The following is a 13,192-nucleotide window of genomic DNA, read 5'->3' as shown; positions in this document are numbered from 1 at the left end:
TGTGCTTACTGTTCTTACAGTAGTGTAAAAGTATATTTGCACAATACAATGATTTTCCTTCTTGCCATTTGTTCTCTCCATACAGAAATTGGCAATTCTGAAGGATGCTTTCCAACTGGACTCTGGCTCGCAGCAGGATCTGTGGGGCAGCAGTCCCTCGCTGGCCAACTCGGAGGTATCCATCCCGCGACTCTACTCTGACGCCGGATCCCAGACTGACATCCCCGCCGAGGTGAGTCCCTGTCGTAAAATGAGCGACTGAAGCAATGAGAAAAAGATTTCTATGAAGCTGCTTTCTGCGTGTGTACAGTTTGTGAACAACTCCAACAAACTGGCGGAGAAAGTTCGTCTGAGTCTAAAGTACGAGGAGGCCAAACGAAGGTAAGGCATCGGTTTGTTTGTGTGCCTCGTCGATTACTAACCGCCCTGACTCCCGCCAGGATCGCCACCATCGAGGTGCAGATTGCCAAGCTGGACAGCGAGGCGTGGCCGGGCCTGCTGGACCCGGAGCGCGACCGCCTCATCCTCATCAATGAGAAGGAGGAGCTTCTGAAGGAGCTGCAGTACGTGCGGCCGCGCCAGCGCCTGGAGCCCAGCGACGCCCAGAAGCTGGAGACGGAGAAGAAGCGTCTGGAGAGAGACCTGCAGGCTGCCAGGGACAACCAGAGCAAGGCTCTGACTGAAAGGTTCATCTCTTCATATTTGTGTCCCCAATTTCATAATAGTGGTTTTCAGATCTCTAGGTATATTCATTCAGAAACAGTCATCATTTCTAAAACAATCGCGTCCATCATAACTCTAAAAAAATGATATAGTTGTTGGTAATTGCAAAGATATTATGTGTAACTGTCCTTTCTCCTGCGAGGAAGAGAGTTGCCAGGCAACCGGTTATGAGCCCCAACAGTTACGACTCCACAGAGAAATGAGCTGAATTATAGTTATGAGCTCTGTGTACACTTTAATGGCGCTACATGCAGTGAATTTGATTCTACCAGCTCCGCTACAAATACAGCAAAAACTTTACAGTGTCTCTATCGTATATATGATAAACTTCTTTACGAGGTGATTCTATCATCCAGTAGAAGGAGAGCACAAAAGCGGTCACGATGATGGTTACTCCGAGGTGATGAAAAACAAATGACCTTCAATTGTCCTTTGACCAAGAGTGACGTCAAACCTGCGCGATCCTTATCGCAAATTACAGACTCGCCACCCACCCCCTCGATCCCACCCCCTTCCACTCTCAACAGGACTCCTGTTGTTCAGGTCAGACCCTTCCTGAGCTCGAGCTCTCTTTGTGCCCCGTCTCCTGTTGCCGTAACACGAGACGTTCATCAAAGAGCCTCTTGTGGGTCGCACTCAACGCGCTCACGTTCACAAATGCGCACGCACAAGTACACGCGCACAATCCAGCGAGATTCAATACAAGAGCCGCATTCCATGTTCACTTCATATAATAAACATGAAATGCATGTCTTCTTCTAAATTTCCTAACATTCATTGTGCCACTATTGCGATCCAAATGAAAGTATAGTAACGTTATAGGCCCAAATGTTCATATAAAAAATGAGGTTGAGGTTTTATTCCTAAAATGTGAATACTAATGTAATACTTAGAAACCCGTAAAAAAAATAAAATGAAAATACATAAATAAATAAATTAGTCAACCTCAATTTGATAATTTGCTGATTAATTCCCATTAATTCTGGGGGCTTTTACGACCCAAATTGTTATGGGCTCATTGTTTCCAATCACTTTTTTAAAAAGTTGAATTGAATGTTTTAACCATAATAATTTGTTTTTGTCTTTTTCAAATATATATATATATATATATATACAGTATAAATCCACTTCTGAGTACAGACATTGGCACGACAGCAAGTACTATGAGTGAATTAGTAGAAAGTGAAGGTTCAGTAGCCTCGGACCATGCAGAGTTGCTCTGTAACCTGATCAAAGGCTTCCTCTATTTGGCTCGTTTCCATTCAAAACATTGGCTCATGTGACCAGCTGTCAATAGCCACCTTTCCTTTTTAACAAAGACCCCAATCAGATGACAACACTATCACTTGAACGCCGCAGCCGTCACTAATAATAGATTCTTTTGTTGCTGTTGCTGTTTTTAAGACCTCTCCAGGATTCTGTCTATAAATTAATTCAAATCATCCAATTGAATGAGACTGCAGCATTTTTTTTCTTTTCTTTGTTTACAGGTTGCGACTTCACTGCAGGAGAAACAAGTTGGTCAGGGAGCTGGAGGAGTTGGTTCGACTGGCTACGTCGTTACATACTCAGCTCAAAAGGTCCGTTCACCTGAGAGGGTCTGTGATGAAAAAAAAATAATAATACACTTTGTAACCTATAGCCGGCCTAGAGCTAGCAGAAGTTTTGAGGTGCAAGCAGAGCATTCTCTCAAGTGCTATTTTGCCCCAATTTTTGCCCATGTTTTTATGATAGGGAATCCAGTAGGAATATATTGTGAACATCTTTCTCAAATTGAAATATTCATCTCTTTCTGTGCCACTTGTCCTCATTACGGTCACGGATGAGCTGATTAATGTAACAGGGTGTATGAAGACAAAAAAGCACATCAGACCTATGGACAATTTAAGTCTTCAAACTAATATGCATGTAAGTCCTATTAGAAGAACAAAAGTGCAGAAATTCTAAGTTAAAATTTCAACAGTTCAGCACTGTTGCTTTGGCGCCATCTGTAGGAAGTGGTGGTATTTTAAAAATACAAGGAAGTTCTTTTGCTGGCGTCATCTAGTATTCATGACAAGCTTAACAGGTGAACTTTCTTTAAACTTTTGAATGATCGTATATGCTACATTGTTTTCTTTATGTGCCTCACGCAGCCTGTCCGCCAGCACGCTGTCATGTTCGTCCGGCAGCAGCAGAGGCTCGCTGACGTCGAGCCGCGGCTCGCTGGCCACCACCTCCAGCATGGGCTCCACCTCCTCCCTCAGTTTCACCGACATTTACCTGGAGCAGCCGGAGCTGGCCGACCCGGACTTCCAGAACAAGCTGGACAGCCTCCTGCAGGAGGGAGGCCAGGCAGGCTACCGGCCCTCCAACTCCATCACCACCATACACGAACACGAAGTGGTGACGGGCGGCGACGGCAGGGACGCTGAAAGGCCCGAAGGCCAAACACCGGGGCTGGCTGGAGATTTTGACAAAGGTGTGGGAGGAGTTGCAGGAGGGGAGGTGGGACCATCCAGGATTCAAGCGCTCAGACTCTCAGAGACCCCTCACTCCATGAGCTCTTTGTCACCACGTTCGTCACTTTCCTCGCTGTCGCCGCCTTGCTCGCCGCTTGTCACGGAGACTACCTTCCTGTCCGGGGAGGCCTTCGCCGGCCAAGCGGGGCCGGGCGGGGTGAGCCTCGATCTGGAGCTTCAGAGCAGACTAGCGGAGCTAGACCTCAGGCTGGACTCCCAGGAGCAGCGGCAGGAGAAGCACGGCGCCCCCGGTGGGCTGGAGGAGAAGCAGAAGCGCAGTGGCATGCTGGTTGAGGAGGTGAAAGGTAAAACGTTTGTGTGATACATTCCAGACCTACACTAATAGACAAAACATATAAAAATACAGCACGGACTCCTTTCAAAGTCATTACATGTCTTTCCAAGCAAAACACCTGTAAGAGCTTAATTTCTCTGTACAAACTGTCAACTCCCTTTTTTGACGCTTTCAGCTCCAGAGTTGCAAGTGACGTCACTTGCAGCGGGGCCAAAGAAGATGGGCGTGATCTCGGCCGTGTCCGACGAGTCTGTTGCCGGTGACAGCGGCGTGTACGAACCCTCTGAGCGCAGGTACCAGTCCAGCCCACCCCAAAAGCTTTCAGGGAGATGAATACATAAATTCAGCATTTTGTTACACCATGTTGATTCTCTTGCTGAAACCATTATATTATTACCACTGACCTGTATATATGACTGGATAGCCGATAGCCCAAGTATAGTAGTTAATGGGTCCGGTTTAATTTTTAAAACGAGTATTTCTGAATGTTGTTTGTGTTCCCTTCAGGCCAGGTGTCGCTGCTGACCTCCTCCTGGCCTCCGAGGAGGAGCGGCCGCCTCCGGGCTGCGCTCAGGTGCAGCTCGGCTTCCGTTACGAGCCACGGGACCAGCGCTTCACCATCTCCGTCATGCGGCTATCCAACTGTAGCGCCCTCTGTGTGCCGGCTGACCAGAAAATGTAAAAATTTAGCAGTAGTTTTAATGAACTGCGAACGTTTAAGCGTGATATAGCGGGGGGGACACTGTATAGCAAAATCCTTTTTGAAGAAGCTACAGCGTGATGTCACACGCAGGCACGTTCGCGTGGCGGTGCTCCCCTGCGTGGAGACGACCCGCTGCCTGTTCCGAACCTGCGGCTACCCACCGCAGGAAATCGTAGACTTCAACGAGGTCTTCGGCGTGCAGCTGTCACACAGTGCACTGCGGCAGAAAACGCTGAGGGTTGATGTATGCGACGCCAACAAGTCGGGACACGAACAATGCCTGGTGAGTCTTGGGGAACTTTTGCGTTCTCCCCCGGGTGGGAGGTAGTCAGTTACCACAGGATATCTTGTTGGTTTTACATTCAGTGTGAAAAGATGTAATTTTTTTTTCCCCTCCCTCCATAGGCGGGAGCCCAGATCAGCCTGGCCGACGTCAGCTGTTCGGAGGAGAGACGAACCAAGTGGTACAACCTGCTGAGCCATGTTTTCCTGCCCATTGTCAGCGACAAGGACAGCAGCGCAGCCGCTGGCTTGGATGAGGTAAGCGCTGACGCAAGATTAGCGTAGGTTGCACACAAGTTGATTCATCATTCTTGGGAAGTTAATGAAGTGAAAGGCTTTTATTTGGGGAGTAAAGGTAGTGCTCAAACCCATGTTACTTGTTTCAGACCGGAGCTTCCTGCAGTGACAGAGTTCCGGGCGACGAGGATGCGTGGTGAGTTTCTTCTTTTGAGTTTCGTCAGAGCCTGTTGTGTTGACCTTGTGATGCACCGACTTCCACACCCACACGCTGCTACTGTCATTTTGCGAAACGTCCATGCCACGTTGGGCATTTCTGCGGTAAACACGTCTTCCTGTTTACTCGTGAGAGCGGATGTGAAAGGAGCAGGAGACACTGGATCGGGAATGTTTGTGGCATGACAAAACGCTCTGGAACGTGCGGTCGGAATGCCGCCGGACCTGTTTGTGAACGTCAATAAAGCTGCTTAAATTTCCAAAACATCTTGTGACATGTATTAACCCATTATGGCCTGACAAAACATGCCTCTAGAACCTATGTGGGATTTTTGAGTCACCCCCGAAAACCGGAACTTTACCTGGAAATTCAACAATATTAAAAATAATTGATATCTCAGTTCCTGAAGCAGATAGAAACATAATTCCAAAAACATTTCAGAGCTTAGACCCGTGGCATTCCCACATACCTAAGTTTATTATTCTAAACCTTCAATATATTTTTTTTAAAATTCAACAAACAAACGTCGCATCTGCAGTTCTATAACTCCAAATATATTTACTTTCAACACTGGCGCACACATTCGGGGATCGAGTGGTAATTATTCTTATTTCTTAACAATATGTCACTGTTGAATAGGCACCCCCCGCGACCCTTGTGAGGAATAAGCAGTCAAGAAAATGGATGGATGGATGGAAGTCACTGTCGTTACACTGATTCGAATTCGTCCTGCGCTGTCGTCAATTGCGTCATTTATTTCATAACTCCCGCGAATCTGCGTCAATCATAAATGCTCAAACAAAATTCCAGGACATGCGACGAGGCACACGTCGCCCTCTCGTCCATATTCTGATGCATTTCATCGGTTAAGAGACCAAGAATTGGTCAAAACAACAAAATGACATATCTATATCATATCAAGGAAACAAGGAAATGACATATTAAGGAAAATTTTTGCTTTTGATGATGTGTCCATGCACCAGATACACACAGTGTAGTTTATGAAGTGCTGCCTCCACGAGTGAAAATGCTTTTATTTTCTTTTTGGGAGCTCGCTTTTCCCACGATCCGCTCACACTCAGGCGTCTGCTCCTGCAAGAAGGGGCCACTGTAGTTGCAAGGCCCAGGCTCTGTCCTTGGTAACATGGTAACAAAAGTGTGACTCACCATTGGCTCAGCACTATTTGGGGCGGGGCATACATCGCAAAGGAAAGCAATCGAACAGACTAAATTGTGGCCTGTCTCCTTTCTAATCTGTACGTGTGGCTTTCATCCTCAGGCACGGCGACCTGCTGGAAGTGTTTGATGACGAGGAAGAGCTCTGCACTGTGGGAACGGAGCCTTTGGAGGAAGGAGAGCTGTTCTATGCTGATGGCAGCCAGTGGGAGGCAGAGGAGGAGGAGCAGGAAGAAGATGAGGTGGAGAGTGAGTCCAAAATACAACCTCTAGCCACCATTAAAGAAAAGGTAAAACAAAACAAAAAAAGAACAATTTAACCCCCAACCATGAGAGCAGCATGTAGTTTCATTATCTTATCACGTTTGTGCTTGGTTAAGGTGAACAAGGAGACGAGTATGGACAGCTTGCCGTCATCCACTCACCACTCGGTGGTCCGGCCCAAGGAACGGCGCGCCGACCTCCACCAGCAGCACGCCTTCATGCGTGGCAACGCCATCATCCGCTCCAAGACCTTCTCCCCGGGACCGCAGAGCCAGTACATCTGCAGGGTAAGCTAACTGGTAGCGCCAACGTCAACAGCGGCAACAGGGACGAGTTACAGCTCGGCTACAGCTCGTTGTTGGTCTTCCTGCTTGCAGATCAACCGCAGTGACAGCGACAGCTCCACGCTCTCCAAGAAGTCTCCGTTTGTGCGAAACGCCTCCGAGAGACGCAGCATGCGCTTGAAGAAGGTACAAAGCAGGACATCACATTTGAAATTTTATATACTTTCAAATCTGTCACGCTAAACAACACATTTATTATATAACTTAAATTCATTTTCCCTTTTTTTTTTTTTTTTTTAAATTAATTTGTCATAAATCTGACTAGCACACTGTTTTGACAAAGTAACATTATTTATTTATGTTTATATTAACGAGTGAAGGGGCACCGTAATTGAATCAAAATGGAAGCAAAATGTAGTCAGATCCTTCACAAAAATAATTACAACTTTAATGAATTAGATTTGATGTAAACTTGTGGTTCCAATGTTTCATTTACATTATTCTGAAAAACTGGATCAAATCTGGATTTGATTTGAATTATTCAAGAAGTGGATGAGATTTGACAGTAGTACAGTATTATAGTTTCTCCAATTATTTGCATATGAGAAGAATGTTATAGAAAATCCATCCATCCATCCATCCATCCATTTTCTTAACCGCTTTTCCTCAGTTATATTATTGATAACCTAAAGAAATAAATGTGGTAAAAAATTTGTATACCGCTTTTCTTAATACAATTTGAAAATGTACATGGCAAGATTTTTTTTTCACATTTTATAGAATTTAAATGCACTTATAACTCTTGAACTATCATTACCTGCTTGTCTCTGGTTCTCCTGGTTTTTTTGGGTTTTTTTTTCCTTTTTAAACAAAGTGTAGTGCATCCATGTCCCCTGCCGTGTAAAAGTCGATAGAACATCCACGTTACAAGGTCACAAACAAGCTAATGGCTCGTTGTCCTGCAGCCTCCCGTGCAGGTGAAAGGTCTGGACGGCCTACTGCGCACCTCTTTGGACCTGGAGCTGGACCTGCAGGTGTCCCGCACCCGCCAGTCGCGCCTGGCTCAGGAGCTGCACGTATTGCGCGAGCTGAAGGCACAGCTGGAGACGGCGCGGCAGCAGGGCCGGCGCGAGCTGCCCGCCTGGGTACGAGAAGACGAGCGCTTCCGCCTCCTCCTCAAGCACGCCGAGAAACAGGTACCGACATTCCACTTTTTCCACTACCATGTAACATTTATGCACGTTAGCCTGAAGCCTAGCCTATAAAGTAAATGTTCAAACAAAGCTCATGTCTCCTGCAGACTCATGAGGAGCAGCTGCAGGAGAAGCGGGTGGAGAAGATGATGAGGGCGGCGGCGAAAGACGTCCACAAGATCAGAGGCCGCAGCCGCAAGGAGGTCCCCGAGGTGCAGACCTTCAGGTAAAGAGGAACAGATTTAGTTTGATACACATCCACTTCCTGTCTTGAGGACCAAAGGCAAAAACATATGTGATGGTTTTTAGGCTATGTTAAAAAAATAAAATCCTCATGAGTTGTTGTTGTTATTATTATTATTATTATTCATAATAATACTGGTGTATCATTAATATTAGAGTGACACTTATTACTTAAATAATGCACTCTAATGACTAAAGTATTTTTGTTTCATTTTCACCCTTTTATTATCTCTATATATATTTTTTAAGTTCTTAACACATTCAGTCCTAGCCATTGTCAGTGAAGCAATCCCCTTCGCTCCCGGCTATTTTACTGGATTAGGACTGATTTTGCAAGGCCCACAGAATATTGTGTTCTATTGCAATAAAACCATGGAACCTGCCAAAAGAAAGCTTAGGTAATCAGGGGAAAAAAATACAGTGGTACCTCTACTTATGAAATTAATTGGTTCTGGAAGAAAGTTCTTAAGTAGAAAATTTTGTAAGTAGAGACGCATTTTCCATGTAAATGCCCTAATCCGTTCCAAGCCTCCCAAATTTCAGACATAAATGTTTTATAAAGCATAAAAATGCATCAAAACATGTAACAAATACATGTTACAATTAGATTATTGCACAATAATGAGAGTTGTGCATAATGTAAAAAAAGAAAGAATAAAGTAAAGAATAAAAATGTTGGTCATTTACCTTTTTAACTGCTGTCCTCATCGTTTTTTGCCCTCTTTGGTTCATGTTCTCCTCTCTCAGTGTTTTTTTTTTTTTATTGCCTGGTGTTTTGTAAAGAACTGATGATGGATGTTTTTTATTTTATTTTATTTTTATTTTTTTAAAACAATTCCTTCGGAAATGTCCAAGGCAAACATCATCTTAGTGAGCAAACGCCCGACTGGTGAACACTTTTTCTGGGCTTCTATTAAACAAATTTTGAAACTTCATGGAAACTTCCGGTATGGCGAGGCATCTTTTTCCAAAAAAAAAAAAAAAAAAAAAAAAAAAAAAAAAAAGGCCCGTCTCGTCGCAATTAAAAACTTACTGTGCCTTCATCAATCACCAATTTTTTTAATTTTTGCACAAATTCGTTGGCCGTTAGTTCATACATTTACGAAAAACTATCGGAACACCTCATGGGCCGCGGGATAGACACCGATCTAGTATACGCTCATAGATACCTATGGTAGAGGTTCCTCTAAGCCAATGGGGTGCCAGAAACATGCACAAACACCAATCTAGTATACGCACATACCTATGGTAGAAGGTTCCTCTTAGCCAATGGGATGCCAGAACGATGCACAAACACCGATCTAGTATTTACGCTCATAGGTACCTATGGTAGGAAATAGCCATAGCCGAAAGTATGTTGCGTTCAGTAATGTATTTTTACCATTCGTATCTAGAAATTTCTTTCGTAACAAGAGGCAATATTTTCCCGTTGAGGCGTTTCGTAACTCGAAAATTTTGTATGAAGAGACGTTCGTAAGTAGAGGTTCCACTGTATATTTCTATGTTTCTGTTTTGCAGCAATTGGCATTAGAATATAGCTAAGTTTCATCATTATTCACAAATCTGCTTAGAATTGTGGGCAAACAGCTTCTTTTCATCATGGCCCTGGTTGATCTCTTATACTCTGCTGCCACCTGCTGGCCGTTTTTGTAATCGCTCCCTTTTTTTCCACCCGTTCTCTGCAGTTGTGAGGCTGCATCAAAGCCTTCTGTATTTTGGAGCATAAAAAAAACTTGTCTTTGGGACACTTAATACATTTAAAATAGAACATATTTATATGTTTTTGGCAGCAAATGAGTTAAAAATTACATAAAGATAAAAAAAGGTGGGGAGGTTTTTTTTTTTTTTTTTATAAAATCCTATACGAGCGCACTTATTTGACGAGATTTGAAAGAGATTTACACAAGAGCATGTTAAATGGTATATTCTATAATGGTGTTTACATTCTGTCACAAATCCGGATCTAATCTGGATTCAGTTTAACTAAACAATTGCAGAATGACAGACATACGGTTGACATTCCTGCACATTTAGTGAAACAATTTTCCCCTTTCAAAGTCCAAAATGTCCTGGCCAGCCTCATCTCATCGCTCCGTCTGTCTTTCCAGAGAGAAAATGGCGTTCTTCACACGAGCCAAGTCCACCATCCCGGACCTGCCGGCCGACGACGTCTAGCGTACATTTCAAAAGAGTCTTCACCCTCCTCCGTGCCCTCCTCACGCAAGTCAAGTCGAAACGGTTTTATGAAGAATTTTACACTATCGTAGACGCGAAACAAACATGACCGTGACCACTCAGCATTGTTAGCTTTTGTAAAATGTAGTGATGACACTGCTCAAGTTGTCCTTTATTTTTGTGTTGTTTTGTTTCTCTGTTACTAACACGCCTTTCAAATCGTTCCAGCACAAATATCGAATCTAACATCAGCAAATGGTACTGAAGCAACAAAAAGGTGTTTGAAATCATACATGTACAATATGAAAGAAGTATGTTTTGAAATGTTGTATCTTGTAGCAACTCAACACCCTTTCTTGAAAGTTTGAAAGTATTTCTCTCAATATTGACTGCGTTCATCTACATCAGCAAGAGAAAATATTTTAATGCTTAAAAAAATCAGGTTGTTTGTATCCTATCGACAGCACTGATGGTCGTAATTGTGTGTGGTTTGTTTTGTTTTTTGTTTTTTATTCTTATTTGAATGAGTCAAAAACAAATACTCTCACACTCAGGTAGGAAATTAGTTAGTCAGCACTTTAACGGAATGATTGTAATAGTTGTAAAGAGAAACAAAAGAAATTGTCACGCTGGAAGGATTTTTGAAATTTTAAAAATCTTTTTTATTTTTTATTTTTATTTTTTATTTTATGACTGTGAACATCTCGATTCTGTTGTTAAAACCAGCAAGCACCAGCCAATGGGAGCACCTTGCTCTCCTGATTGGCTGTTTGATTGAACTTGTAACTGGATGAATTCAGTTTTAGTATTTTAAACTGGACTTTTTTTATGCTTAAAGAAACAACAGAACCAGTAATAATTTGTGTTTCTTAATTGCTGGGTTGCAAAGGAGCAACAAAATTCCAGTAAAATTGTGCAAAGTTTAATATTAAATTTCTGTGGGAAGTTAAGATTGGGAATTTTGGAAATATTCCAAATTGGAATTTTTATTGTATTTAACTGGGAATTGATGGTGATTTAATGGAATTGTATCATATTCAAGCATAAATAGAACCATCTTGATTTGTGATCAGCAGAATAGATTGCTCTCCGGAGTTCAACCATGTTTAGCGGAAAAAAAAAGAAAAGTTTTTTGTGATTTAAAAAAAAAAAAGAAAAAATACGTTAGGCTTCCATTGTCTCTGCAATGATTCGAAGTCAGGCTCGACATCATTCCATGTGTCCTTGTGTGTTTGTTGTTTTTATTATTTTTTTAATTGGCTTAATTGGCACCAGCACAATCTTAATGTGGATCAGCACCAAACTGTACACCTCCCACTTAGGGCTCCCCAACCTTCATGAAAATGCTGACATCCATTTTGTCTCTTATCAAGAACCGCCCACAATGTACCGACAAATAACTTTGTTTCCATGTTGTTGTTTTTTAGAACGAAGATCCTACAGTGCTTATTAAGAGTCTACACACCCATGTTCAAAGAGCAGGTTTTTGTGACGTAAAAAACAAACGAACACAAAAAAAACATTCTAAATCATTCCAAAACACAACTTAGCACCTTACCTACAGTGAAGCGTGGTGGTGGCAGCATCATGTTTAAGGGCTGGTGGAGGGAATGATGAACAGTTTTAAATAGCAGTGTAATGCTAGAAATCATTTAGAGTTGTTTGGTTTATTTATGGTTGATCAGAAGCACTGATATAATTTGAATCATTTTGCACACAGCCAGTTTTAACATAACTAAGACACTATTTAAAGGGCATGTCTGCCGGTTTCACTCAGGAAAATACACTTTTTAAATATAGGATTTAAACAAACAAACTACTTCTCAATTTATAGATATTTTCAGAACGTGTGGGTGATTTTGTCCTAAACCGGGGCCGGGCGAATGTGTCAGCTGCGTGACGTCACTCCCGCGGCAATTTGAAAGCACGCACTGATTATTATTTTTTCACTCACTCACTCACTCACTCACAGAAGCTTACATGTGTGAGTGAGTGAGTGAAAAAAAATAAATACGTGTGTGCTTTCAAATTGCCGCGGGAGTGATGTCACGCAGCTGACACGTTCAAAACCCCCTCCCCGTCGCTCTGCAATTGGCTGGAAGGGTGTAAACACTGTCTTTCCACAGAAATGTCCCACTGTTTACAAAACAAACACAAAATGGCAAAATACAGGCTGGGGGTGTGGGGGTTTAGGACAAAATCACCCCCACACGTTATGAAAAGGCCATATCTGTAAATTGAGAAGTAGTTTGTTTAAATCCTGTATTTAAAAAGTGCATTTTCCTGAGTGAAACCGGCAGACAGGCCCTTTAACTAAAGCAGGCAAAATTATGTTCAGAAAAAAAATCCTAGAAGAACAGCTGATTTATTTGGGGTTAATCAGAGGCACTTTACATGATGTCAGGAATGTCCTATTTACGTGACTTTGAATGTCAATACAGCCATGTCCCAGTTTTAAGAGCGAGTGCGCACTTGTGCAACTACTCTATCCCACTTCTACTTAAAAAAAAAAAAAAGTCATTTATAGGTCACATTAATAATGGGAAATATTTTTGAAATGATTTTTCTCTTTTCTTTTTTCTTTTTTTTTCCATATCATGAAAACCTGGCCTTTGAGCAAGGGTGTGTCGTATTTTGTCAAATTCACAAGTGATGAGAGAGAATGCTGAGAGTTATTCTGTTTTGAAAAATCCAAAAGCTGAAATGTGTGTTTTGTTTTTCTTCAATGTGAACACTTTATCAAGAGAATCTCATCATGATTGATTCAATGTTGTCGTTTCTTTTTTTACATACGGATGAAGGAATGTAGTTTTTACCGCACGCGAATGTCAAGTGAGAGAAAACATGCTGTTGATGTCACAAGTGATATTTTTTTTTTTGTTTGTTTGTATATGTAGTT

The 13,192-nt window shown here is 42.4% G+C and overlaps 1 protein-coding gene across 1 annotated transcript in view; it reads left to right on the top strand.

The window, feature by feature from the left end:
- wwc1 (WW and C2 domain containing 1) overlaps positions 1–12,169 on the top strand; it is a 28,576-nt gene extending 16,407 nt beyond the window's left edge. The window contains exons 7-22 of the mRNA XM_077504625.1: positions 86–232; positions 311–381; positions 441–686; positions 2,214–2,303; positions 2,859–3,529; positions 3,695–3,812; positions 4,027–4,197; positions 4,313–4,505; positions 4,628–4,762; positions 4,891–4,937; positions 6,238–6,424; positions 6,515–6,685; positions 6,776–6,868; positions 7,648–7,878; positions 7,983–8,101; positions 10,227–12,169. Coding sequence (XP_077360751.1) covers positions 86–232; positions 311–381; positions 441–686; positions 2,214–2,303; positions 2,859–3,529; positions 3,695–3,812; positions 4,027–4,197; positions 4,313–4,505; positions 4,628–4,762; positions 4,891–4,937; positions 6,238–6,424; positions 6,515–6,685; positions 6,776–6,868; positions 7,648–7,878; positions 7,983–8,101; positions 10,227–10,293 — 2,757 coding nt within the window. The 3' untranslated portion in view covers positions 10,294–12,169. The remainder of the gene's footprint in view (positions 1–85; positions 233–310; positions 382–440; positions 687–2,213; positions 2,304–2,858; positions 3,530–3,694; positions 3,813–4,026; positions 4,198–4,312; positions 4,506–4,627; positions 4,763–4,890; positions 4,938–6,237; positions 6,425–6,514; positions 6,686–6,775; positions 6,869–7,647; positions 7,879–7,982; positions 8,102–10,226) is intronic.
- The last annotated feature ends 1,023 nt before the right edge of the window (positions 12,170–13,192 follow it).

Source organism: Festucalex cinctus, chromosome 18 (genome assembly GCF_051991245.1).
Source record: "Festucalex cinctus isolate MCC-2025b chromosome 18, RoL_Fcin_1.0, whole genome shotgun sequence".
NCBI lineage: Eukaryota > Metazoa > Chordata > Actinopteri > Syngnathiformes > Syngnathidae > Festucalex > Festucalex cinctus.
This window is presented reverse-complemented; position numbering and strand designations above follow the sequence as displayed.